Consider the following 26636-nt stretch of genomic DNA (forward strand, 5'->3'; position numbering starts at 1 on the left):
ACTTGGCTTAGGTATGCTCTATTTTGTTCTTCTAAACTGCAATCATTTTATGCTTAAGAAAATTAAAGAGCACAATGGTAGAATTTCAGATTTTAAAACTTAAGCATACAAGCCAGTACTTGTTTAATGTTTTGTACTGAAAGGGGCACGTTGTGTATGTCATTCTCCAGTACAGTGACATGTAAACACATGCACACCTACTGCACACATGCACGAGACTGCACTCAGACACTCTGTACCTGCTGCACTCGCACACATCATATGCGTGCGCACACCAAACTCCACACAGGCATTTGGTACACACACACACACACACTACATTGCACACTGCACTCACTCTGCACACACACACACACCCCTTAGGGAATCTGCTTGTGGAGCTTCTCCAGTACAGAGAAATGCTGGCTTGGGTTTAAAGTAAGATACAATTAACATTTTTAAAGCATTTAAGTTGAGTTTTAAAAGTGCCTGCAGAGACTTTAAAAAACATTTTTATTAACGAGTTTTTAAACAAGCGCTGTAATGGTTTTTTAAAAAGAATCTCTTGCTGAATTAAAACAGTGAGTCTGATTGCTTTGATTCTGAACTCCCGGTCTTTTAACAAGGAAGTTTTTTTTTTTTTTTTGAAGACGTATTTTTAATTGCCCTCTTTCCTTCCCTCTGAAACCCTGAAAGAAGTTACTCTTGAACTTTTAGAAGCCGGTTATAGACGGGCCTTCCCTCCCTCACCGTGTGAGTGGCACGGCCTCTCCGCTGCTCCCCACGGCATCCCCTCCAGTCCCTCTGCGGGTGTCCGGGTCACCTGTGGGCAGCCGGGAGGGAGGGACAGGCCGCCCCCGCCGCGCCGGCCCAGGAGACCGTGGGGAGCGCGGGACTCGGGGTGGGTGGGGCGGCGCCTTGTCCCGCCCCACGCGCTCCAACCCTGGCCTCTCCCGCAGGCCAGGCCGAGATGCGGCTGCTGCTGCTCGCGCTTCTGCTGCTGGCCCCGGCGCCCGGGTCCTCGGTGAGTTCGACCCTTCCCCTCCACCCCGCCCCGCCCCGCCCCGGGAGGACCCTGCTGGGGAGGCGGGGGCGAGGGCTTGGCCGCGGGCCGGAGCCCCTGACGGCTGGAGCACCCCCGGCAGTGGCGCCATCCCCAGGAGAGGGCCAATGTCGGCGACGGGGACGGTGGGGTGGGAGGAGGCGAAACCTCGGCCCCAGCTCCTTCAAAGAGGGGTGGGACCTTGAAACTTCCCTCCTGGCTTTGGGGCACAGTTTGCAGAAATGGCAACGTCCCAGCGCCCTCCCCCTTCAGAAGGTGCTGGGGGGCACTGCTAATGCTGGGAACGTCCTGTCCGGGTGGTTTATCACGGTGGAAGGAAGAGGGGGTCAGTGCTGGCACCAGCCAAGATGCAGGGCGAGGTGGCCCATCCCACCAGATGTCTGCCACCAGCCTGGGACCAAACTCAGCTTCTCCTCAGTGGGGAGGTTTGGGGTGCCAGCCATTCCCCACTGCCTTTGGGGTTAGCATCTAGAGCAGGGCTGACCGATAGAACCTTCTGAGATGATGGAAATGTTCTGCATCTGTGCTATCCAATAAGACAACCACTCAGTTCATCTGGTTACTGAGCACATGAAATGTGGCTAATGCAGCTGAGGAACTGAATCTTATTTGATTTTGATTAATATTAATTTAAATAGACTCATGTGGTTAGTGGTTACCGCATTAGCGCAAATTTAGAAAGTGGACACGGGAAGTCAACTGGTGATCACAGTAGTGGTTTCATTAACAGGGGCCCGAAGGACAGGGCTCCCTGGCGAACATACCTGGGTTCTTTGGAGGTACAGAGAATCTTCTAGACCACAGGACCCATCTTTGGGGAAGGGACTGTCTGCAGAGCAGGGCTTGGTCCTGGAGGCTGCTCCTGCCAAGTTTCTCCTGCGTTGACAGGATGGAGGGCACAGATTCCGTCCTGTCCCTGGAGAGTGCTCCACAGGGGAGACCCACAGCCCTACCCAGCCCTCCGAGGCCAGCAGGAGGACCCCTGAGAAAGGACCCAAACTGTTTGCTGCCCTGGGGAGGGCAGGGGGAATGATGCCTCAGTGGAAATGTGAGTGGGGGATGAGAAGGACTCCTCCGACCAGGGCCGAGAGGGACAGGCAGGGATGGACGTCAGCAGTGGGCAGCGGGCACTGCTCCAGAGCCCCACGGATTTAGCATGGGCCACAGTCAGAGCAGAGAGTGGGCTAGAGCCCCCTTCCTCATGTGCTCTCCACCACCTTCTGGCTTCCCCGGGTCACCTTTGCCTCCCCATGGTCCTTGTTCCCTAAGTGCCACACTCTGAGGTCCTCGGCACGGACTTTATCCTAGTGCCTGGCTGCATGAAGCTCAGAGCTCGGGGTGGGGGGGGCATGGTGACAGTGTCAGGACACCAGGGTGAAACTCAGAGCCACCTCCTAACAGCTGTGACCCTAAGCAAATCACCAGGTCTTAGATTCCTTTAATGGGGGGCGGGGGAGGGGTAATAATATCCACCCACAGGTTGCATGCAGGTGAAGTGAGTCAAGGTATCCATAGCAACCTGGGGCCTCTTAGGTGCTCTCTCCCTTAGAGACACCTGGATAGCTGCGGCTGAAAACTCTCCATACCCCCTGCACTGTCTGGGGGAGGGTGTGGCTCAGGCTGGTTTTAGCTGGGTGCAGCCCCATGCCGGATCTAGCTGAGGCCAGGACTCCCCCACTGGACCCCCAGAACTTCATGGGATCATTCTCAGTGCTGACAGGGGTCAGCCTGAGCAGAGTGAGTAGCTGATTAAGGAGGGGTAAAGCACCACGCCCCTTGCCACCCCCCAACCCCAGGCTGGTCGGGGGAGGCTTCACGAGGGGGACTTCCAGTCTCCTCGCCTCTGCCTCTGTTCCCACTCCCACCCTCACCCATGCACGTCGGGCAGCTGATCCCCTGGGAACAGTGCAGCAGGAAAGGGGGCTCCTGAGTTGCCCAGGTGGGGGTTGGAGGAGGAGCTGGTGGGGTGCTGAGAGCGTCAGGAGGCAGGTGAGGACAGGCCCAGGGTGAGGGTGGACTGGAGCAGCTCATTCTGGCTTCACACCATCATGCGGCTCATGGCTTGGGTAATTATAGAGAAACAAGATGTGCCTGTGATGCTGCTGGCCGACTGCTTTCTTTTTGTCAGAGAAACTGAAGTACAGGACGGGGCCTGGCTCTAGGATGCCTGCTTCAGGGGTGCTGGGCTCAGGGGCAAGGAGAGGTTTGTAAGGCTTGGTACTTAAGGGGTCCTGTATTCAGGTGAGTCCTCCCCCACCCCATCCTGATGGCACAAGGTGGCTGGGTAGCAGGGGTGCCCCTTGTTGCCTTCCCCACGCCGGTAAGCCCAGCCCAGTCGTAGGGAAGGGTAGATTGGGGAGGCTCAGTCTCGTGCTTCAGGAGTGAGGGTGACATCCAAACAGGACTTGGTCAGAGGTAATTAGTAGCCAGGCCGAGGCGGCAGGATGAGAAAGCAGCAGTTCTTGTGGGCCGCTTCCAGAATTCTTATATTGTAGTGATGAGTCTGGAGTGGAGGTGCTTGTGGTCCCTGGAAAGTCACCCTCCAACCCCGACACTCAATATCTTCCCCTTTAAAATGGGAACAGATCCAAGTAAATTTTAGTTTAAATTTCGTAGAGAGAACACTTTTATATTCTGGTTCGCTGGTTTTTGGAAGCTTGGCGATTTTGGCCCAGTTAGAACTGAAGGGTAAATGATTTGAGGAGTGAAAGCTCAGACCTTTGGTCTGGCTGGCCCTTCCTTCTTGGTTTTGTACGTGGTTCATTGCTTGTATGAGCTGTTCTGATTCAGGGTTCTGGTTTTCTTATAAAACAAGGAAAACCTGATGTTTGGCACCGAGGCGCTAGAACAGCGCTGAGTAATCTGCGCGTGCGCAAACCTCCATCCTCACCCGAGATCCCGTGACGCGGCGGGTAGCTCGCGACGGGAGGAAGAGTTTGCTTTTCCACGTTAGGACTTGAATTCTTCCTCTGGAAAATGGCAGGGATTTTTTTCCCCTAGAGATTCTTATGTCGTGATGCCCTAAAATAAAGTCCCCTTCCAGCAAGCAGGACATATTTCCAGTCCACCTTTTGCCTCCTAGCAAGAAATCAAGTCCAACACCTCTCCAGCTCCTTAGGCCTCGGCTAATGTCGGCGTTGGTTCTCCAGGTGAGGTCGGTGGGAACCTGGTGAAAGAGCAGAGGCCTGGAGTGCTGTTGTGTCCACCTGTTCCTACGTGGCTCCCTTTCTCTCTGCCTCTCTCTTCTCCATGCACTGGGGCCCGTCAGGTTGTTCTGAGGAGTGAGTGAGAGAATATGTGTGTAGCATGTGGGCTTCTGTTGCCAGCTGCAGGGTGTCAGATCTTTCGGGTGGGAAACTGTATCTATTAGGATTATTTTCCTGTTACAGAGTCCCAAATAACAGTCCTTCCACAAGAAAGACTTGATCCCTCTTTCAAATAAACACCCAGAGGTCAGATGTCTAGGGATGTTCTGTCTCACCACATCCTCCAGGCTCCAGATTCTTCTATCTTTGCTTCACTATGTGAAGCCTCCATTCCCAAATTACCATATAGTTTAGAAACCTGCTCCAACTCCAGCCATCACATCTGATTTCCAAACAGCAGGAAGGAATACAGGAGGAAGAAGAAAAAGGACAAATGCACATGCAAGCTATCTCTTAGGGACACCTTATTTTATTGCGTTTGCAGATATTGCATTTTTTACAGATTGAAGGTTTGTGGCAACCCTGTGTTGAGCAAGTCTATCGGTGCCATTTTTCCAACAGCATTTGCTCACTTTGTGTCTCTGTGTCACATTTTGGTAATTCTCACAATATTTCAAAATTTTCATCATTATTATATTTGTTAGTTGTCCATGATCAGTGATCTTTGTTACTATTGCAAAAAGATTACGACTTTCTGAAAGTTCAGATGATGGTTAGCATTTTTTAGCAATAAAGTACTTTTTAAAAATAAATTATTTAATTTAATTTATTTTTTTGGCTGTGTCGGGTCTTGGTTGCTGCGCGCGGGCTTTCTCTAGATGCGGCGAGCGGGGGTTACTCTTCATGGCGGTGCGCAGGCTTCTCATTGCAGTGGCTTCTCTTGTTGCAGAGCATGGGCTCTAGGAGCACGGGCTTCATTAGTTGTGGCACGGGCTCAGTAGTTGTGGCTCGCGGGCTCTAGAGCGCAGGCTCAGCAGTTGTGGTGCACGGGCTTAGTTGCTCCGTGGCATGTGGGATCTTCCTGGACCAGGAATCAAACCCATGTCCCCTGCACTGGCAGGCAGATTCTTAACCACTGCGCCACCAGGGAAGTCCCAAGTACTTTAAATTGAGGTACATACATTTGTTTCTGTTTTTTTTTTTAGACATAACGCTTAATAGATTACCGTATAATGCAAACAACTTTTATAGGCACTGGGAAATCCCCATATTTGTGTGATTTGCTTTTTCACGATATTTATTCTATTCCGGTGTTCTGGAACCAAACGTACAATATCTCTGAGGTATGCCTGTACTGGAGGCTGCTACCCAACACTTTTATGTACATCTCACTGACAAGAATTTAGTGGTATAGCTGTGGTTAGCTGCAGGAAATCTGGGAAATGAATTTTGGGGTGGAGGCAGCCAGGTATCCAGCTAAGAGTCAAGGGTTCTCTTAATAGGAGAAGGGGAGGATGGATATTGGGGGAGTCCTGGGAGTCCCTGCCACAGATCGGCAGGAAGAAACCACAGCCCCCACTCCCAACGCACGCACGCACGCATGCACGCACGCACGCACGCACGCACGAGTTCTTATTCTAATAGGCCAGAGCTACAAAAGCATGGCACTGCCCGTGGGCAACATTCCCCGCACAGGTGGAGCCCTACCTGCCTGATGACACGCTGTTCTTCCTGCCCTTTTGTATCTCCCTCCTGGAAGGGCATGCTCTGCTGATCCGTGGGCTTCCATTCAAGGGAATGTTCGCAGACATCTTGGTTCTCAAACCAGGCTCTTCCTAGCCAGGGGATATCACGGTCAGGGGAGAGATCTCTGCCCCCAGCTTGGCGGCTTGCCCACTGTACTTGGGAAGTAGGGGCGGCTGGTGGAGGTGGCGTTGACGGATGAGAAGGCCAGCTCCCAGCTCCTTATGGTGACAGCTGGCCAGTTCCACAAATGAATCTGTCCAGGTGCCTGGCGGTGCTGCCGTCCTGAAGGCTTGGCTCTAGGAGACAAGATCTCAGGTTCTTTGCAGGGGAGGGGGTGTTTTGAGGCAGGGGGCCTCGGGGGAGCCCTGAGCACCCTGTGGGGCTCCGAGTGCTGAGTCCCTCCTGAGTGTCTCCTCCCACAGGCTCCCAGGGTGAGGCGGCAGAGTGACACCTGGAGCTCCTGGGGCAGCTGGAGCCCTTGCAGCCGGACCTGTGGAGGGGGCGTCAGCTTCCGGGAGCGCCCCTGTTACTCCCAGAGGTAGGAAGGCGGGAATGGGCCAGCTTGTAAAAAGAGGGCAGGCGTGAGGGAGCAGCTGGGTCTTGGGCTCGGTGTCCCGGGCCAGTGCCAGGCCACAGGGGCAGGACCTACGACGCAGTGGATTTGTGCTGGGAGCAGCGTTAGTGGAGAATTTGAAATTGAGTCATTTCCACGTACTTCCACTCTGACTGCAACAACCACCTCATTTCAGGGGGCTGGAGCCATTCCTGCTTCATCCACCCCGAGTCTCTAGATCCTCATGCAGTGCCTGGCAGGTGTAGTGAATTGTTGTTGAATTAATGAATAATCTTCAACAGTTTAACCTGTGTGGTTTCTCTACTGTCAGCCTCTTTGTCAAGTATAGATGTTTTTCACTCAAGTGATTTAGTAAGCACCTGCTCTGTGCTCTGCACTCTGATAGGTACTGTAGGGTGCAAAGGAAGGGGTGATGACACCCTGCCTGTCAGTGGGTTTAACTGTTCCTGAAAACTTTGCGTGAAGAGGGGGAGAGAGAAGATATTATTCTAAGTGCCTTATCCTCACTTACTCCTTAAATGGCAGAATAACCACCAAGTGGTTAGGTGTTACATCTTATTGTGTCTCCAAGGGCAGAATTTGAGGCTTCTCTGGGAATTTGCTTTAAGAGGCAGAGTGGCCCCAAGTTAGACAAACTCCGGGGTAGTTAGACTTCTGGGTCTGGCTTCTCCCAGGTATAAACAGAGGGCTGGTTAAACCTACCTAAAGGGATTTATGTGTGCGGCCACACCCCTCCTCTCCCTGCCACCCCTCGGGCCCAGGGGTGCCCACCAGGTGGCGCCACCGAAGCTGGGGGGGCCTGCGGGCGAGCCCCAGGAGGGCGCGGGGTGTTGGGTCATGGGGGTTCGGGTCTTCCCAGCGCTCTCACCCTGCAGGAGAGATGGGGGCTCCGGCTGCGTGGGCCCCTCCCGGAGCCACCGGTCTTGCCGCCCCGAGGTAAGGTAAAGCCCCCGGGGGTGGGGGACAGCTTCCCGGACGACCTGCTCGGCTGACATCCTAGCCCTGGGGGGCCCTCCTGTCGGTGCACAGCAACCCCTTCCTCACCCCCCTGAAATGATGGCTTCGCCCGGGGAAGCCCAAGGCCCCTAGAGCGGGGCGCACGGGAGCCCTGGGGGCCCGACTCCACCTCCCCGAAGCTACAGCGGGGGTTGGGGGGACAGGACCCCACCTCCCCGGGGCTAACCGGGCGGCAGACCCCAGGGGTGGACCCACGAGCCCCTTCCCTTGTCCCCTTCGCCCGGCAGAGCTGTCCCGACGGCTCCCGCGACTTCAGGGCGGAGCAGTGCGCCGAGTTTGATGGCCAGGAGTTCCAGGGGCGGCGGTACAAGTGGCTGCCCTACTACGGCGGTAAGTGCGCGAGTCCCTCCGACTGCTGCCCCCCGCCCCCGTTGCCCTATGCTGGGTCCCATCTTCGGGGGATCTCTTTGCTACACTGACTGCATTTCGCAGTTCTCATTACCATATTATAGACACGTTGTCAAATTCATTTAAAGAAAAACCTCCAGTACCCCCAGCAGGGCACAACAGTGGTGGTCGTTTTGAGGTTTTGCCATCCTTTTCCCCTCCGTACATACGTTTTCAAACAAAGCCTTGGCCAGGCCTCTGCCGTTTTGAGACTTCTTTTGTTTGGCCTGCTTGCGAAGCATTCCTCACGTGGCAGGAGGCATGGTGGGGGGCCGGGCGGGGGTGGGGTGTGAGGTGGGGAGTGGCGTCTGTGCCCGAGTTTGAGCAAACTGCAGGCTGGGCTGCAGGGGGCTTGATGTGGCCAGAGCTCATTTACTCAGAGTCCCTGGGGCCGGAGCCCGACTCTGGGTAAATTTGAGGAAGATGTAGGTCATTAATTTTTAGAGCAATACAGTTCAAGAAACCAAACAAACAAAAAACACTAACATGCGTGTACTTAAAACATTTTAGATGAGTCAGAGCATACCTTAGGATAATCCTTCTGAGCAGTAGTTTTCACTGCTCACTGTGGATGACTGCTGGAAACTCTGTGGCACTCTGGATTCCAAATCAGTAAACATATCCTGTGTGTGCTCTGGGGTGGGGAAGGGGTCTTGGCCAGAGGGGGGCGGCCCCAGTGGGGTAGCTTGCATTCATTGCTCCTCCTGGATCCTAAGGTGAGGGTATGTTGAAAATAATTTAAATATGTGTTATAGAAAAATTAGAGCACAGAGGAAAGTTTAAAAAGGGTTGTTGAGGGATGCCTTCTTTGGGTGGAGGTGATTACAATCCTATTAGCACTTCTGGGCTGTTTAAACAATGGGTATATAATATTTAGATAAATATAAAAATTGAAACAAGAAAAAAACCTTAACCCTATCTCTTTCATAGGATCCGGGCTAGCATTTTATGCTAGCCCTTTTCACGTTATTCTCTCTCTGTTTACATATTTGTAGTTATTACATAGTATCACTTTGCACTCTGTTATAAGCATCTTCCCACATTACTGTCTAGTCTTCATAATCATAGTTTTTTTTTTTTTTTTTTTTTTTTTTTTTTTTTTTTTTGCGGTACGCGGGCCTCTCACTGTTGTGGCCTCTCCCGTTGCGGAGCACAGGCTCTGGATGCGCAGGCTCAGCGGCCATGGCTCACGGGCCCAGCCGCTCCGCGGCATATGGGATCCTCCCAGACCGGGGCACGAACCCGTATCCCCTGCATCAGCAGGCGGACTCTCAACCACTGCGCCACCAGGGAGGCCCCATAATCATAGTTTTTAATAGCAGAGTCAACATGAGTAATATTCTAGTGATAGATAGTGGAGTAGCTGATTGTTAAAACTTGGACTATTATAAATAATAAGGCCGAGATAGACCTCTTCAAATGTCTAGCTTTTTCCTTATTCTGGGATTTTTCTTCGACTTGATTCCCAGAGATGCAGCAGTTTCGGGGAGAGCATCCCTTCTCCCTGGGTTGGGGGTGGGATTCTGAGCCACTGGGAGTACGTCAGGCGCTGTAGGCCCCTCCCAGTCGTGGGCGTGCGTGCTTCTGGCCCCTGCCCACGCTTCGCTGTTGCTAGGACAGGCCTTGAACCTCCTCAGCCTCTCAGCTTTCCCCTCTTGCTCGCCGCAGCCCCAAACAAATGTGAACTGAACTGCATTCCCAAGGGGGAGAGCTTCTACTACAAGCACAGGGAGGCCGTCATAGACGGGACACCCTGCGAACCTGGCAAACGGGACATCTGCGTGGATGGCAGCTGCCGGGTGAGTTATGCCCCCATCCCCACCAGATGGCTTGGGGCCTGTTGCAGACGTCGCCCAGCCCCGCACCAGCAGGCCAGGGGCTCTCATGACTTTGACGTCTTCTCAAGACTAGCTTCTAAGGTGCCTTGCATCGCAGATGCCCTGTGACCCTCTTACCTTTGCCCTTTGAAAACTCTAGCCCCACAGTAAGGGGAACCCTCTGGGTGGCACTGTGAGCGCTGAGGCTACCACCTGTTCCGGGTAATTTTGTTTCCGCGCTGCTCTTCACAGCTGCTCACAGTTATACTCAATGACCCTCTCCCATTATTCTTTTTTTTTTTTTTTTTTTTGCGGTACGCGGGCCTCTCACTGCTGTGGCCTCTCCCGTTGCGGAGCACAGGCTCCAGACGCGCAGGCTCAGCAGCCATGGCTCACGGCCTAGCCGCTCCGCGGCATGTGGGATCCTCCCGGACTGGGGCATGAACCCATGTCCCCTGCATCGGCAGGCGGACTCTCAACCACTGCGCCACCAGGGAAGCCCCTCCCATTATTCTTAATTCTTTCCATTCCCCTCTCCCACCCTGGATTTCCTCCTATTTGCAGATACTTGAAGATCATGTCCCTGTAGCCTTCTCTCCTGTATCCTCAAATCTTCCAGGCATAAATATTTTAATACATTCGCCAGTGTATTTCTTTTGTTTTTTAAAATTTATTTATTTTATTTATTTGTTTTTGGCTGTGTTGGGTCTTTGTTGCTGGGCGTGGGCTTTCTCTAGTTGTGGCGAGCGGGGGCTACTCTTCATTGAGGTGCACAGGCTTCTGATTGCGGTGGCTTCTCTTGTGCAGCACAGGATCTAGGTGCATGGGCTTCAGTAGTTGTGGCACGCGGCCTCAGTAGTTCTGGCTCACGGGCAAGTAATAGAAGCCCAACTAAAACTGACTTAAGGAAAAAAAAATGCCATTGAAAAAAAAAATGCCATTGAGGGAGGGGTTGGCTGGCTGGCTGCAGGTGCTTGAATGATGATGCTGGAAACATCTCTCTCCTTGTCTCTTCGGTCCGCTTAGGGGCAGACAGGTTCTTCTGATGAGGTGTGAAGAAGGCCCAGCAGCCCAGGCTTCAGTTGTCCCAGCCTGGCAACCCCCTGGGACAGGGCGCCCTATTCCCAGGAGTTCCAGCAACCTGAGGTTGCCTTTGGCTTGTCCTGGCCTGGGGCTCCCCCTGTGAGCTTTGAGCAAGGCATACAACCTGCTGATTGGCCCGAAGCCACTGTTGGGGAACTGTATGCAAACTCTGTGGGAAAGAGGTGGCTCCCACAAAGGAAGGAAAATGAGGTGCTATTGCCAGAGAAGGGGACACGGGTGCCGAGTAGGCAGAAGAGGTGGATTGTCAGCCACAGGCCAGATTCAAGGTTTACTTGGCCCCCATGGCTAGTGAATGGTTACTGTGCCTCCTGGACCTGGCTACGCGGCCAGGGTTCAAGTCCTGGTGTGACCGTGACTCACTCTGGTTTCTCCCATCTCCCCTCATCTCTGCCTGGCAGGTTGTCGGCTGTGACCACAACCTGGACTCGTCAAAGCAGGAGGACAGGTGTCTGCAGTGTGGTGGTGATGGCACGACCTGCTACCCCGTCACAGGCGTCTTTGATGCCAATGACCTCAGCAGAGGTGGGGCTCCTCCCGGGGTCCACAGACAGTTGAGACAAGGGTCTGTTACCTGCTCCTTCCTGGCCTGTCTCCCTCACTGGCTGAGTTGCTGTCATGGCACTTAGAGGGTCTGATCTGGCCCTCAGGTCATGAAAGGCCTGAGGTCACGCCTCAGGGTGGAGGCCAAACCCTTGTCCAGGAGCCTGTGGGCTCACACTAGGGTCTCTGCCCCCTTATCCGGCGGCCACCTGGATGCCTCCTCCTCCCTTCCCCCACTGTCCCCATCTGCCCCTCCCCTCCCGGTCAGTATGGGTGCTGGAGCCCGCCCGGCCCTCTGGGCTCCGTAAGGCCGTCTGCTCCTTCAGGAACGTTCTCTCCCAAGCACCCTGCCCTGCCAGTGTCCTCCTTGCCCTTCCCTGACCCCACCTGTGCTGCCGGGCACTTAGCATCCTCAGGGCCACCTCCGCCCTGTGGCCGAGTGGTCCCGGAGCATCTCTGTCCCCTCAGGCTACAACCAGATCCTCATAGTTCCCGTGGGGGCCACCAGCATCCGCATTGAGGAGGCGGCCGCCAGCAGGAATTTCCTGGGTGAGGCAGGTTTTGGGTCTGGGGCAGGGGGGCGGGTCCTGCCAGGGCAGCTGACCTGGGTGCTCGCCCCGCACAGCGGTGAGGAGCGTCCGTGGTGAATACTACCTCAACGGGCACTGGACCATCGAGGGCGCCCGGGCCCTACCTGTGGCCAGCACCATCCTGCACTATGAGCGGGGAGCGGAGGGGGACCTGGCACCCGAGCGGCTCCATGCCCGCGGCCCCACCTCGGAGCCCCTGATAGTCGAGGTGAGCGGGGCTGGCGGGAGAGGCGGGCGGCCGGCAGGAGGGCTGCGGGCTGGGCGGGCGCGGCCCCCTGGCATCAAGCCTCAAGTGGGGACCCTCCTGCACAGCTCATCAGCCAGGAGCCCAACACTGGCGTGCGCTTCGAGTACCACCTGCCCCTGAGCACCCCCCGGCCCGGCTTCAGCTGGAGCCACGGCTCGTGGGGCGACTGCAGCGCCACGTGCGGTGGAGGTGAGGGCAGGGCCCCGGTCAGGGGGCGCGGCTGCACGCGGGGCTTGGCTCTCTCTGCCAGGCGCTCCAGCTGTGGGTGCGAGGTGGACAAGTAGAGGAGACAGCCTCACGTCATGGGGGTCACCTGGGGGAAACCCAGAGATCAGGGGACTCGAGGAAGGGCCCCTGCCCAACCTGAGAGAACCAGAGGGCTTCCCCGAGGCAGTGGCATCTCACAGGAGACAGTATTCCATTGTCGGTGGAGGCTGGGCCTGGAGCGAATGGTCAGGTGTCAGAGCGGGGCTCCGTCGCCCACAGATACAACTCTCTGAGCCTCAGTTTCCTCATCCGTAAATTGAGGATGGTGATGGCAGCCTACCCCAGGGGGTCATTTGAGGCTTAATCAAGGTGACGTTTGGGATGTGTCCAGAAGGGTGCCTGGCCCAGAGAACGCATTTGGCGAGTCTGGACTGACTGGCTGCCTGCTGCGGCCGGGCCTCTGCAGGTCAGCAGACCCGCCCGGTGTTCTGCACCATCGACAATGAGGTCTACCCCGGACACCTGTGCCGGCACCGGCCGCGGCCGGCTGACCGCCGCCCCTGCAGCCCTCAGCCCTGCCCACACACCAAGCGGTGAGGCCCTGCCGGCCCCCTCTGCCCCTGCGGGACCCAAACTCTTAGGTGGGAAGGGAGTGGGGTCCCTCAGCCGCTTTAGGCATTGAGCAAAGAAGGAGGTTGGGGGGCTCCTCAGAGCTGTGGCCAGAGGGGGAGGAGCCAGCCGTCAGCCGGGCGGGGGCAGTGGGGGCTCCTGAGCATGAGACCCTGGGCTGTTCCGTCCGCCCTCGTGAGCCCACACAGTGCCCAAGATGTCCATGCTGGCAGCGAGAGGGTTGGGGGGGTATCGGAGGCCCCGTTTGTCTGAGCTGTCAAGGGACTTGGCAGATGCCAAGGAGTGGGCCAGGGCTCGGGCCAAGGGGCCTGAGGGCATCGGCAGTGCCTGTGTTTGTGCACAAGGGACCTCTTACCTGCACCGGCCCAGAGCGTGGCCCCTCGCTGGGGCCCAGTGTGTGTGCAGGAACAGGTGCTCCTTGGCCACAGGCTCCCCGCAGGGCTGTGCAGTCCTTCCTCCCTGTGGCCTTGGTGGCGGCTGGTCTCTTGGGATGGTGGTGGGCGTGGCTTTGCATGTGGGCTGGCCCTTTCTTCTAGGTCCTTGGGCCCCACAGCCAGGAAGGGCCACTCCCCACTTGGGTGAGCACAGCCCCTCCGGGAGATGCCCCCCCACTAAGTTCAGGCTCAGAGGGGATGGCGTCTGGCTGGGGGCGATGGCTGACCTGGTGAGGAGGAGGAAGGGGGACGCAGGTGAGGACAGGAACGCTGAGAGGGAGGCGGCCAGGCTCCGTGTTTATAGGGACCAGTGCACAGTGGTGGGGATGTGTGAGCAGGGCCGGACCTTGGCCTTTGTGTAGGGCTCTTTGCCCCTCACCTGCACGGCCTGATGCTCAGAGAATGTGACAGGTGGGGCTCGCCCCTGCGCCCCCTCGGGCCTGGCCCTTGGCCCCTGCTGCAGGGCCAGCCTCACTGCCCTCCTCCATGCCAGCTGGAAGACGGGGCCCTGGACACCCTGCTCGGCCTCCTGTGAGGGCGGCTCCCAGTCCCGCACCGTCTACTGTGTCTCGTCTGATGGCGCCGGCGTCCAGGAGGCTGCTGAGGACTCCGAGTGTGCGGCCCTGCCTGAGAAGCCTCCTACCACGCAGGCCTGCAACCTGCAGCGCTGCACAGCCTGGAGCGTGGAGCCCTGGGGCGAGGTGAGGCCCGGGCCTGGCTAGGAGGGCCGGAAGTCAGGAGCTGGGTCTTGGGCCTGGGCAGCGGCAGGGCAGGGCTGGGAGGCTCGTCCTCCGCCTCAGGCAGACAGATCCTGGGAGTAAAGTGACCTGCCGTATGGTCTTGGAAGCAGTGGCCAAGGCTGGGACTAGAGCGAGGGCCTGGATTCCTGCTCCCTGTTCTTCCTCCTTCTCTAGGGTCCCAGGCCGGGTGGGAAAGAAGAAGCCAGGCACATTGTTTGGGGGCCAGGGAGAAACTGGGGCTGCTGGTCACTGCTTCTGGCACCTACCTATGTTGCAGTTGCAAATGAAGGGATGTGGAAAACGCACCTCAGCTTGGTATCTGCAGCTGTGGTTCAGGCTGTGTAACCGCAGGAGGATGACTCGGCCTCTCTGGGCCTGGGAACTGGACGTGGGGCAGTAGGGTGCCGTCTGCCCTCCGGGCCAGGCTGGTGGGCCTCCGGCTGCGCGAGGACCAGCTCGTGCTGACAGCCCGGTCCTTACAGTGCTCTGTCAGCTGTGGCGCTGGGGTCCGGAGGCGGACCGTCACCTGCCGGGGTGACGAGGGGTCTCTGCTCCACGCCACAGCGTGCTCCTTGGAGGACCGTCCCCCCCTCACTGAGCCCTGTGTGCATGACAGCTGTCTCCCACTCAGTGACCAGGCCTGGCACGTAGGCGCCTGGGGTCTAGTGAGTACTTCCCCCTACCCATACCTGTTGCCCAATCCCGGTCCCTTGGGTCTCTGACCGGAGGCTGCACATGTGCCTGTCCTTGGGTCTGACACGCAGTACCAGGCACCTTCCCCCTTCCCCCTGCCTTATAGGTACCCCCCACCCAGTCTCAGGGTCTCTCTCCCTTTGGGGGCTTGTTCTCTCTTCCCACTCCCACCCCGGGGGGCCCCAGTGCTCCAAGAGCTGCAGCTCGGGCACTCGGAGGCGCCAGGTGGTCTGCGCCATTGGCCCACCCGGCCACTGCGGGAGCCTGCAGCCATCCAGGCCTGCGGATGTGGAGCCCTGTAACACGCAGCCCTGCCATCTTCCTCCAGGTAAGGACAGGAGGGGTAGCTGGTACCTGGCCCAACCTCCTTCCCTGCTATCAGCCTGGCCAGCTCTTCCTGCGGCTGGGCCTTTGCCTGTGCTGTCAGCCACCTGGAACGCTCTCACACATCACCGTGTGTGAAGCCTTTGCCACCCACAAAGTCCGGCTCTAGACAGCCTCACCAGGCAGCCCTGTTTCCCCCCTGGGAGGTAGCGTCCCTTACCCCACCCCCATAGCTCACTGTAACTGCTGTCACTCTTAGGTTGGTTTCCTGGTGCTGCAGTGGTTGTACATGGCTTGTAGGCCTACTAGCTGTAAGCTTCTTGAGGGCCAGGTCCCCTTCCTTCTTTCTGTTTATACCCCTGCAGAACTTAGCTAGCGCGTACTAGGTACTCAGTAATTGTTGAATGACTGGGTGACTGAGTGCAGAGAGGGAGGCGGTCCGGGAAGGATTGTTCTCGCATATATATTGCCTCTGCCTTCCGGCCTCCCCTCATCCCCGTCCCCACTGGGAAGGAAGGTGTCCCAGTCCTGAGGAGATGCAGGACAAAGGGCACAGAGGCCAGCAACTTACTTGGTGTGAGGAAGTGTTACTGAGGGAAGGCATGGGTTGGGGCTGAGCGGGGGGGTGGGTGGTCGGCCTTGTGATACTGCAGAGAGGGGTTTGGTCCTGATGTGCCAATGATGGGGGAATGGTTGGGTTCCAGTGGAGGCACGTGGCAAGGTGGCCAAGAGCCAGTGGCCTGGAGTCAACAGCTAACCTGGATTCAAATCTCCACTTCACTGCTGACCAGCCGTGTGGCCCTGGGCAACTGCCCCTCCTCTCTGATCCTCGGTTTGCCCATCCGTACAGTGGGGTTAATAAGACTGACTTTCCAGGTTCGTGATGATCGCTTGGCACAGTGCCTGAATACACAGTACTCCATAAGCAAAGGGTGGGTGGCAGTGGTGGTGAGGCCCTGGGGGACCCTGGGCCGGGCTCCTGGGGCTCCTTCGCCTGGGCCTGGCCCTTGGGGTGCACGAGCAGGAGGATCCTCGGGCTCTTACAAGTCCAGCTCCCTGGAACCACTCTGTCCCAGGACCCTGGACGCCTTCCTGGAAGAGGCTGTCCTGAACTTGCCCCAGAGAGGCATTCACATAGGTCGAAGGAGGGAAGCAGAAAGAGAACTTCAGGCCAGGCTGAGTTGTAAAAGAAATAACCTTCATTGCTGTTTTCATAATTATAAAAATAATTATGTTCATTGTGGAAAATTTGGAGAATTTAGAAAATTAGTATATAGTGAGAAACTTAAATTACCCTTGATCCTATCCATTGTTGGGATAAATCTTTAGTGAACTTCCATGTAATGTATGGGTGATTTTGTATCTCCTTTTTCCCCCTAATGACATTTGGTCTGGGAACATTTTCGTCTTGTGATTTCTAGGGGCTCCACAGAAGTCCATGGTGGGTATGAATTTAGAATTTAGGTGGTTCCTGCTGTTTTGGGTACTGTAACTAGTGCTGTAGTGCTTACTGGCAAGTGCCCGGGAGGAGGGGCCGAGGGTGCAAAGAGGCGGCCCCCTGAGGGGTGGGCTTCTGAGCAGACACACCGGACAGCTCTGCTTCCCCGTCTTTTCTAGACTCTTGGGCAGTGCTCGCCAACAGAAATACAAGGCAAGCCCCACATGTCATTTAAAATTTTCTAAGAACCACATTTTATTTATTATTTTTAAGATTTATTTATTATATATATATATTTTTATTTTTGGCTGCATCAGGTCTTAGTTGTGGCATGCGGGATCTTCATCGAGGCACGTGGGATCTTGCGGCGCGCAGGCTTCTCTCTAGTTGTGGCGTGTGGGTTTTCTCTTCTCTAGTTGTGGCGCATGGGCTCCAGGGCGTGTGGGCTCTGTAGTTTGCAGCACGCAGGCTCTCTAGTTGAGGCACGCAAGCTCAGTGGTTGTGGCGCGTGGGCCCAGTTGCCCTGTCGTATGTGGGATCCTGGTTCCCCGACCAGGGATCAAACCCACAGTGCTAAAATTTCACTGGTGTAGTCGATCTCGATTTAGATGTCATGAAACCTACAGCTGAAAAAGCAGATTCACATCCCCAAGTTGTTCCAGACATACTGAAGTGTTTTTCAATAAATGAATCAAGTATCAGTGTTTAAATTTAAAAATAATTCTAGTTCGGTAAAATTTAAAACTCAGTTTCTCAGTCCCTCAGGCCACATTTCAAGTGCTCAGTAACTGCGAGACCAATAGGGGCCCAGGACCGGCCCTCAGCGCAGGGTATGGGGGTGATGACAGGTCTGTCCGGGGCAGGTACTCTTCAGGCTGGGGCGATGCTGAGGGCCTGAGGCCTCTGGCTACCGATTAAATTTGTCTAATAGGCCCAGGGGAGCCACTGAAAGTTTTGGAGCTAGAAGTGACGCCATGAAAGATGTTTAGGACAGATTTGGCACCTGCCTGAGTGTCAGGCCGAAGTGGAGAGAGTTGAGAAGCAGGAGCCAGGTGGGGAGCAGGTACAGAAATCCAGGCTCTTAGAATGATGGGAGTGGAGGGGCCGGCGCTGGCCCAGCAGAGCCTCATCCGCTGCGGGTGTGGGTGTGGGTAGGGGTCCCGGACTCCAAGTTAAGCCTGAAAAGGTGGCAGAGAAAGAGTCACAGGAGAGGAAGCCAGAGGCAGGCTGGGCTTGGCAGAAAGGTGCCTTTCAGGCAACGGAGCAGTAGCAGGAATTCCAAGGCTGGCTGGGGACTGTGGACGCAGGGCCGAACGTGCGTAGGAGACCAGAGCAGGGGAGAGAACTGGAATCAGCCTTGTCCGAGGTTTTGGCCCAGGTGGTGTAGGTAATAAAATGAAAACAGATTTTACCACTTCTCTACTGGAATCTTCCAACCCTAAATTATTATTTTTAAAATATTCCCTGGAGACTGGCAAGATGTCCACGTGAGAATGGGATTTTCACTTATTTTATTTTTTATAACTTTGTTCCACTATGTAGTAATACGTTTATTGTGGAAAATTTGAAAAACTAACAAATAGAAGGAGGGGGCCCCCCCGCCACCTCTGCCTCACAAAACACACACACACACACACACACACAAAGCACTCAGAAACCTTCACTGTGAGCATTTTGGGTTTTTTGTTTTTTAAATTTATTTTACTCAAGTATAGTTGATTTACGATGTTGTGTTAGTTTCTGCTGTACAGCAAAGTGATTCAGTTTTATTTTTTGAAAGATTTATCGTTTATTATTTATTATTTTATTTATTTTTGGCTGCGTTGGGTCTTAGTTGCGGCACGCGGGATCTTCGTTGAGTCATGCAGGATCTTTCGTTGCGGCGCCTGGGCTTCTCTAGTTGTGGTGTGGGTTCCAGAGTGCGTGGGCTCTGTGGCTTGTGGCACGCAGGCTCTAGTTGAGGCACGTGAGCTCAGTAGTTGTGGCACACGGGCTTAGTTGCCCCGTGGCATGTGGGATCCCAGTTCCCTGACCAGGGATCAAAACCGCATCCCCTGCATTGTAAGGCGGGTTCTTTACCACTAGACCAGCAGGGAAGTCCCCAGTTTTATATATATATGTATGTGTATAAGTATATATGTTCTTTTCCATTATAGTTTATCCCAGGATATTGTACATAGTTCCCTGTACTATATATACAGTAGGACCTTGTTGTTTATCCATCCTATATGTAATAGTTTGCATCTGCTAATCCCAAACTCCCCATCTATCCCTCCCCCACCCCCCTCCCCCTTGGCAGCCACAAGTCTGTTCTCTGTGAGTCTGTTTCACAGTCACTGTGAGCATTTTGGGGGTGTCCGGCTAGTATTCTTTTGGGCATCATTTTAAAAAAATTCCTATTATCCTCATTTTATCTACTCAGCCTTTTGCATTTTTTCTCCAATATTTTGTGATGAAAATCTTTTTAAGAACTTAATATTGAGGTGGTTAAACGTCATACAGCATAAAATTCACCCATGCTAAGAATACAGTTCGTGATTTTTAGTAAGTTTACTAAGCTGGACAAGAGACGATGAGAAATTTGGATCACACAGGAAAGATGAAGAGCTGTGTGGTGAGCAGCCACGTGCGCACCAAATTCACAACTAATATTTTGTTGTAATTACTTTTTCATCATCTGCTCTCTGTACCTTCATCTATTAATCCAATTGTTTTTAATATAGAATTTTTTTAATTGACATGAAAATCAATAACACAGTTAACCACTTTAAGGTATACAGTGTGCTGTTTTTATTTATTTATTTATTTTTGGCTGTGTTGAGTCTTCCTTGCTGTGCACGGGCTTTCTCTAGTTGCGGCGAGCGGGGGCTACTCTTCGTTGCGGTGCGCGGGCTTCTCACTGCGGTGGCTTCTCTTGTTGCGGAGCACGGGCTCTAGGCGCGCAGGCTCAGTAGTTGTGGCTTGTGGGCTCGGTAGTTGTGGCACGTGGGCTTCAGTAGTTGTGGCTCACTGGCTCTAGAGCGCAGGCTCAGTAGTTGTGGTGCACGGGCTTAGTTGCTCCGCGGCATGTGGGATCTTCCTGCACCAGGGCTCAAACCCGTGTCCCCTGCATTGGCAGGCAGACTCTCAACCACTGCGCCACCAGGGAAGTCCAAGTAGACAGTGTGCTCTTATTTGTTGTGTTCACAATGTTGTACAACGACCAACTCTCTAGGTTCAAAAATTTTCATCACCCCGTATAAGCACCCTGTACCCATCAAGTAATCACTCCCCATTAACCCTAGTCCCCTTCCCTGGTCACCTGATCTGCTCCCTGTCTCTATGGATTTGCCAATTCTAGATATATCAGATAAAAGGAAGAGCAGACCTTTTGCATCTGGCTTCTTTCACTTAGCAGATTGTTTTTGAGGTTCATCCAAGTTGTGGCATATATCAGCACTTCATTCCTTTTTACAGCTAAATCACATTCAGTTATATGGATGTATCGAATTTGTTTATCCATTTGTCTGTTGATGGATATTTGGGTTGTTTTCACCTTTTGGCCATAATGAATAATGCTGCTATGAACATATTCATGTAGGAGTTTCTGCGTGGGTGTGTATGTTCAATTCCCTTGGGTATATATTTAGAAGTGGAATTGCTGGGCTATATGGTAACTCCATTTAACTTTTTGAGGAACTGCCAGGCTGTTTCCACAGTGTTGCACCATTTTACATTCCCACCAACAGTGCTTGGCTTTCCAGTTTGTCCACATCCTCGCCGACACTTGTTATTTCAGTCTTTTTTGATTAGAGTCATCCTAGTACATACGAAGTGGTGTCTCCTTATGGCTCTGATTTGCGTTTCCTTAATGACTGATGAAGGAGAGCATCTTTTCATGTGCTTGTTGGGCATCTGTGTGTCTTCTTTGGAGGAGCGTATGTTCAAGTTCCTTGCCCATTTTAAAACTGGATTGTTTATCTTTTCATCAGTCCAATTAAAAATGTGTATCATTGGGCTTCCCTGGTGGCGCAGTGGTTGAGAGTCCGCCTGCCGATGCAGGGGACACGGGTTCGTGCCCCGGTCCGGGAAGATCCCACATGCCGCGGAGCGGCTGGGCCCGTGAGCCATGGCTGCTGGGCCTGCGCGTCCGGAGTCTGTGCTCCGCAACGGGAGAGGCCACAACAATGAGAGGCCCACGTACCACCAAAAAAAAAAAAAAAAAAAAAAAATGTGTATCATTTTTTGTTTTATGTCATTGGGATCAAACATAAACGCTAATTTTACATGTGGCTTTTCCTTTTGCTGAACACGTAACATGAGCATTTTCTATGAGATCAAAGACTCTCTTGAAACCTGGGAAGGGTGTTTACAAAAACACAAGTCTGCTCCTTTTTCCTTCTACTGTCCTGGGTTCCCCAGGTCCTGCCCGAGTAGTGGGGTGGGAGCAGGTGTTGGTGGGGGTGGCCTTCCCTCTGCACCCTGACTGCCCCGGCTCCCTGCAGAAGTCCCCAGCATGCAGGACATGCACACCAGCCCCAGGGACCCGTGGATGTCTCTGGGCCCACGGGAGGCCCCCGCCTCAGGTGAGAAGCTCAGTGGAAGCCCCCAGCCCCGGGCCCTTAAGGTGGAGATTGAGGGTGGCGGCAGGTGATTTGGGGGGATCGGGAGAGGTGGGTCTGATATGGACACAGATGGAGGGTGAGGAGCCAGGTGGAGACATCACATAACCTTTGCTTCCTCTTCTTTCTAGATTTCAGAGACCAGTGGTGGGCACCCCAGGAGCAACCCTCAGCTCGGGGTAACCCCAGAGGCGACCACAGCCCACACCTGCCAGCCCCGGGCCCAGCCCCATCTCTGCGGCACTCCTCACACCAGCAGCCCCTGCGGTCTGGCTTGGGGTCCCGTGACTGCAGACACAGCCCCCATGGGTGCTGCCCCAATGGCCACACTGCGTCTCTTGGGCCGCAGTGGCAAGGCTGCCCGGGGGCCTCATGTCAGCAGAGCAGGTGGGTGCCTCTTCCTTCTCCCCAGGTCGAAGAGGGAAGGTGTGTGTTCAGGAGGTGTGTCCGATGCACAGGCAGTGTCTCTGCTCAGAGAGGGCGTGGGGTGGCTTAGCAGAGCTCCAGGCTGAGCTGCCCTGATAGCACAAAACCAAGGGCTTGGCTTCCTCTCGCTGAGCTCCTTAACCTGCCGGCTGTGGGCAAACCCCCTCCTTTCTCTGCAGAAGTCAGCCTGTTGAGATGTAGCCTGAGGCTCTGGGAAGGCAAGCGGGCTATGATTCTAGCTCTCCGATCCAAACCAGGCCCCCACTCCCTCAGGGGCTGTGGTGCTAAGGGCTGAGATCTGGCACCCAGCAGCCTGGGGGTGATTCTCAGCTCAGCCACTTACCAGCTGCGTGCTGAGTGACTTGGGGCAAGTTATTAACCTCTTTGATCTTGGCTTTCTCTGCTGAGAATTGGGAACAATGACAGCCACTGACTGGGGTTCCTGTGAGGCTGAAACGAATCACATGGTGCCTGGCACATAGAAGGTGCTTTGATATGTTCCTTCTTTCACCTTCCTTCCCAGCTGCTGGCTGGTGGAGGGGAAATAAGTGGTGGGCTCCTTTGACACCCTCTTCTGCTCCATCGCCCAACTGCTGCCATTTTGTAAAAACTCCCTGGGAACCTGGTATTTGGGCAGGTTCAGGTGAATTTCCCCCTCCTCGGTTTTGTGGTGGGCTGTGTGAGTTGAAGATCTCTCAATTATTAAGGGTTCAGCTCTGCTTATTGTTTTCCTGTTGCCCTCACTGGGAGCCTCTAAGCAGTCAGTGGACATGGCAGAGACTGGGGTTCACAAAATGGTTCTCCCTGCACGTGGGACAACCTGTCTCCCACGCGGATCTTCACTCGTTCAGCCCCTGGCTCAGGGAGCCTCAGAGCCTGGATCCTGGGATGCAGGAAGCTCAGGGTCCCTGGTAGGGGTGGGGGTCAGGGTTGGGTGGTGAGGGGAGGGCTGTGTGATGTCTGTCTAGGTTCGGGTGCTGTCCTGACGGGGTGTCTGTGGCTGAGGGGCCCCATCAGGCTGGCTGTGCGAGCTCTTATGGACGCAACAACACCGGGAGCAGGCTACAGTCGAGAGAGGTGGCTTCCACGGTAAGTGTCTGGTCACGTGAGGGGCAGGAGTCCAGCCCCCAAGGCTGCTCAATGCCACTGCGACCCAGGCTCTTTGCAGCTTTAGCCTTGGAGAAAGGAGGTCCCTGAAGCCGGCTGGCCTGGACCATCCTCTGGAGGGCATAGGGCTTCAGCGACAGGCCTGGGCTGGAGCTGGGGGCTCAGCCAGCATTCTCCTGGCCTCTGATCGGCCCCCAGGGCTGGGGTTATGCTCCGTGTGTTCACAGTTCTGCCCCTCGTCCTGCCATCCTCCGCCTGGCAGCCTAGAGTTCCCGCCAAGAGCCAGACCTATTTCTAACTTCCCAACCTTGGGCTTCCTCCCCAGGCCCAGCAGAACGAGCCCAGTGTGTGCCGGGGCTCCCAGTTCGGCTGTTGCTACGACAACATGGCCTCCGCGGTGGGCCCTCTTGGGGAGGGCTGTGTGGGCCAGCCCAGCTACAGTGAGTGGATGCGTCCCTTCTTGTCCTTCCTGGTGGGGAGGCTCTGGTCCCACTGTGCTCGCCACCCCACCCAGAGCCAAGAACCTTTCTACTGCCTTGGTATTGCTCTTTTCTTCCACAAATACTTACTGATCACCTACTAGGTGCCAGGCCAGAGAACGGTGCCAGATTATTATCGTGTCCAACAGTTTGCACTTGTCGCCGCCTGGTTGCTTGTGGGAGTTGGGGAGAGTTGTCGGTGGGGATTCCACAGAGAAGGAAGGCTGTGCTGCCCCCAGGGCTCAGCCCCCTCCAGAGACAGGGTGGTCAGGGCTGGGATGGACGGGGTGTCCCCACCCTGCCTGGGATGAGTCCTGGAGGGAGGGCTGTGAGGCGGGTGCATGGGTGGAGCGCCAGGGACCATCACAGCGACGTTGGAAGCCAGGTGGGCTGGTGGGTGAGTCTGCAGGGTGCTGGGCACCTGGGTGGGCTTTAAGCAGGGGCCAGCGTGGTCACATCTGAATGCGGAGAGGGAGCAGGCTGTGCCTGGGAGGAGGGCGATTATTATGGGCAGGCTGGGGGCTGGAGAAGGTTCAGAGCTGTTGAAGGGCCCTGGGAACAAGGGTGGGCCCCTCACTGGGCATCTTCACAGGCCTTTGGGGGCTCAGGGCTGGGTCCTCATTGTGAGCTAAGCACAGCAAGGTTTGGCCCTGGGGTTGCTCTGTGTGCGCCCTTGGGGCCTGGGTCAGGTGGGGAAGAGCACGAGGGAGCCTGTCCAGGGAGCTCACGGCCCTGACCTTTGGACGGCTCTAGTTCTGGGGGTGGAGGTGGACGGGGATGATTCTGGAGGCTGCTGGGTTCCCAGCCCAGGGCAGGTCTGGGCAGTGAACAGACTGTCCCCAGGGCTGGTCAGGGGCCCAGTGTAGATGTGCTCCATACCCTGGGAAGGGCCTCACTCCTACGTCCTGGGCAGCGTTTGCAGCTTCGTTACTGGGTCCCGGTGACCTGCGTACTCCCTGTCCCCTCAGTGTACCCCGTGCGGTGCCTACTGCCCAGCGCCCATGGCTCCTGCATGGACTGGGCCGCCCGCTGGTACTTCATCGCCTCCGTGGGCCGGTGTAACCGCTTCTGGTATGGTGGCTGCCATGGCAACGCCAATAACTTTGCCTCAGAGGAGGAGTGTGTGAGCAGCTGCCAGGGACTCCAAAATGGGCCCCGCCGACACGACCCCGGGGCCTCTGGCCAAAGCACCCATAGAGACAGTGGCGGCAGCGGTCCTGGGGACCAGCAGGAAGCCAGCCGGCACGGGACGGGGCCTGTTGTCCAGAGAAAGCCCTTGCCTTCCGGTGGCCTCTGGTGGCGAGATCAAGAGCCTGGGCCGGGGGCCGTGGACCACAGACAGGCCTTTGGAGAAGGGCCCCAGGGCCAGGAGCTTGGGCCCAGTGCCGCTGGACTGGGCGGAGACGCAGAACCACCAGCGCCACCTTCCCACAGCTCCTCCTACAGGTGAGGCCCATCTTCCCCAGGTGGGATGGGGGATTAGCGATCCGGGCCCAAGGGCTGAGCCTTTTGGAGCTAAAACCCTGAGGTCAGCTGGGCCCCCCTCCATCCCTAACCTGGAATCTTCCAAACAGCCCAGACTGGAGGGTCTTGCTACCATCATTCTACAGATGGGGAAGCTCAGGCTTTGGAGACATGAGACTTGCTCAGGGTCAGGCAGTCGGTGGATGGTGGTGCCTGGACTCTCCAGCAGATCTTGCCAGTATAGCCCAGGGCCTGTCTAGTTGAGGCCTAGGTTATGAGCTCATGACCTTTGGCAAGTCATCCAAATTCTTGAAGCCTCAGTTTCTTGACCTGTAAAATGGTGATGTGATCTCAGGTTTAATGTGGGTCTCATTTGTTGTTAGTCTTGTGACCGTCATATTAATGAGATTTGGGAAGATTAAAAACAAAATAAATAAAACTTTGAATTCCAAAGGGATCGGGAATGTGTTTAGCCCCCCACGTGAACCTGGTGTTGCTTTTCTCCCAGCCTCTCCATCCCTGGGCTCTGTGCCTATTCTGTGCTCTTGCAGGAACAGGTTGAGGTAGCAATGCCTGGGGATATTGTGGGGGGCAGGGTAGGGCAGATTCCTGAGTCCTCGGGCTTCTGGAGCTTGGCTTCCCCTGGGACCCTCTGGCCCCACAGGTGCCCAGGACGGGATGGGCACCAAGCTTTCTGTGTGGTGAAGTCCCTGGTCCCGGCACTCATGCAGACCCTCCCTCCCACCTTTCCAGGATCACCCTGGCAGGCTCGGAGCTCTCCCTGGTACAGGTGGCCCTGGGGCAGCTGGTGCGGCTCTTCTGCCCAGATGACAGCTCCCTGGACCCCCACGCCAGGTGGCAGAAAGACGGGCGGCCCATCTCCTCTGCCAGGTGTGTGTGCAGCCTGCACAGTCCCTCTGATCTCATGGGACGGGTGGGTGAGTGTGGGGCGACGGCGCCTCTTATAGGAGCCAGGCTCATTGTTGCCTCAGGAGCCCAGAGATCAAGCACCCTCTCTTCATTCAGGCACCAGCTGCAGCCCGATGGCTCCCTGGTCATCAGCCCCCTGCGGGCAGAGGATACTGGCACCTACAGCTGTGGCAGCACCAGGCCAGACCGTGACTCTCAGAAGATCCAGCTTCGCATCACAGGTCTCTGTCCCCACCCCTCCGCAGTGGGTTCTCACGGGCCCCGGGGTGGGGTACCGGCCGGGAGGGCCTGGGCCGGGGGGCCTCCACACTGGAGGACTAGTGTTTCCTTGGGCCAGGGCCTCCTGGTGGCAGGGACCACATGCTCCAGCTGGGCTCGTGGCCCTCATTTCTCCATCGGTCCCCCGCCGGCCCCATGGCCCAGCCTTCCTTCCACCCCCTTCTCCTCACAGCTCACCCCTTGCTTCTCCTGGCCTCATGACAGGGGGTGATGTGGCCGTGCTTCCTGAGGCTGAACCAAGGCACTTCCCTCAGGCCAGGGACCCAGCCCTGGGCCACAGTCCTCGGGACCCCAGCCTAGGGGGCGGTTCTGGGGGCCGGGGGGCCGTCTCCTCCTCGCACCCACGGCCCACGAGCAGGTAACAGTGTGCAGTGCTGTCCCGCTCGTGGTCTGCCCCACTGAGGCCGGGGTTAGGGGAGGTCTCGGAGAGAGGGGGGAGGGTGGGTGGTCCCAGGCCAGCGTGTGCTGTGAGCAGGCTTGCTGGCCCCTGCTCAGGGCTCTGTGAGGGGAGGGCTGGGGAAGCATGGCTCCCAGAGCTCAGCTTCTGGAGGAGGAAGGGGACCCCGCCCACCACCCCGAGCCGTGGGGCATGGAGCCGGGGCCTGGCCCAGGCCTCAGGAGCTGAGGGAGGGGAGGACACCGGCAGCTAGAGGGCCTGAGAAGGGCAGTTCACG

General features: G+C 55.8%; 1 protein-coding gene across 1 annotated transcript in view; it reads left to right on the top strand.

Annotated features, from left to right (window-relative positions):
* The first annotated feature begins 532 nt into the window (after positions 1 to 532).
* The window catches only part of PAPLN (papilin, proteoglycan like sulfated glycoprotein), a 32793-nt gene continuing 6689 nt past the window's right edge, over positions 533 to 26636 (top strand). The window contains exons 1-22 of the mRNA XM_079699185.1: positions 533 to 560; positions 939 to 1003; positions 6357 to 6472; positions 7384 to 7444; positions 7753 to 7855; positions 9581 to 9711; positions 11232 to 11355; positions 11842 to 11922; positions 11999 to 12171; positions 12276 to 12399; positions 12884 to 13010; positions 13975 to 14182; positions 14704 to 14886; positions 15101 to 15242; positions 21161 to 21241; positions 21409 to 21664; positions 22672 to 22792; positions 23136 to 23254; positions 24286 to 24735; positions 25507 to 25644; positions 25780 to 25904; positions 26167 to 26320. Of these exons, the coding sequence (XP_079555311.1) occupies positions 950 to 1003; positions 6357 to 6472; positions 7384 to 7444; positions 7753 to 7855; positions 9581 to 9711; positions 11232 to 11355; positions 11842 to 11922; positions 11999 to 12171; positions 12276 to 12399; positions 12884 to 13010; positions 13975 to 14182; positions 14704 to 14886; positions 15101 to 15242; positions 21161 to 21241; positions 21409 to 21664; positions 22672 to 22792; positions 23136 to 23254; positions 24286 to 24735; positions 25507 to 25644; positions 25780 to 25904; positions 26167 to 26320 (3071 nt within the window). The 5' untranslated portion in view covers positions 533 to 560; positions 939 to 949. The remainder of the gene's footprint in view (positions 561 to 938; positions 1004 to 6356; positions 6473 to 7383; positions 7445 to 7752; positions 7856 to 9580; positions 9712 to 11231; positions 11356 to 11841; positions 11923 to 11998; positions 12172 to 12275; positions 12400 to 12883; positions 13011 to 13974; positions 14183 to 14703; positions 14887 to 15100; positions 15243 to 21160; positions 21242 to 21408; positions 21665 to 22671; positions 22793 to 23135; positions 23255 to 24285; positions 24736 to 25506; positions 25645 to 25779; positions 25905 to 26166; positions 26321 to 26636) is intronic.

This window comes from Hyperoodon ampullatus (genome assembly GCF_949752795.1).
Source record: "Hyperoodon ampullatus genome assembly, chromosome: 3".
NCBI lineage: Eukaryota > Metazoa > Chordata > Mammalia > Artiodactyla > Ziphiidae > Hyperoodon > Hyperoodon ampullatus.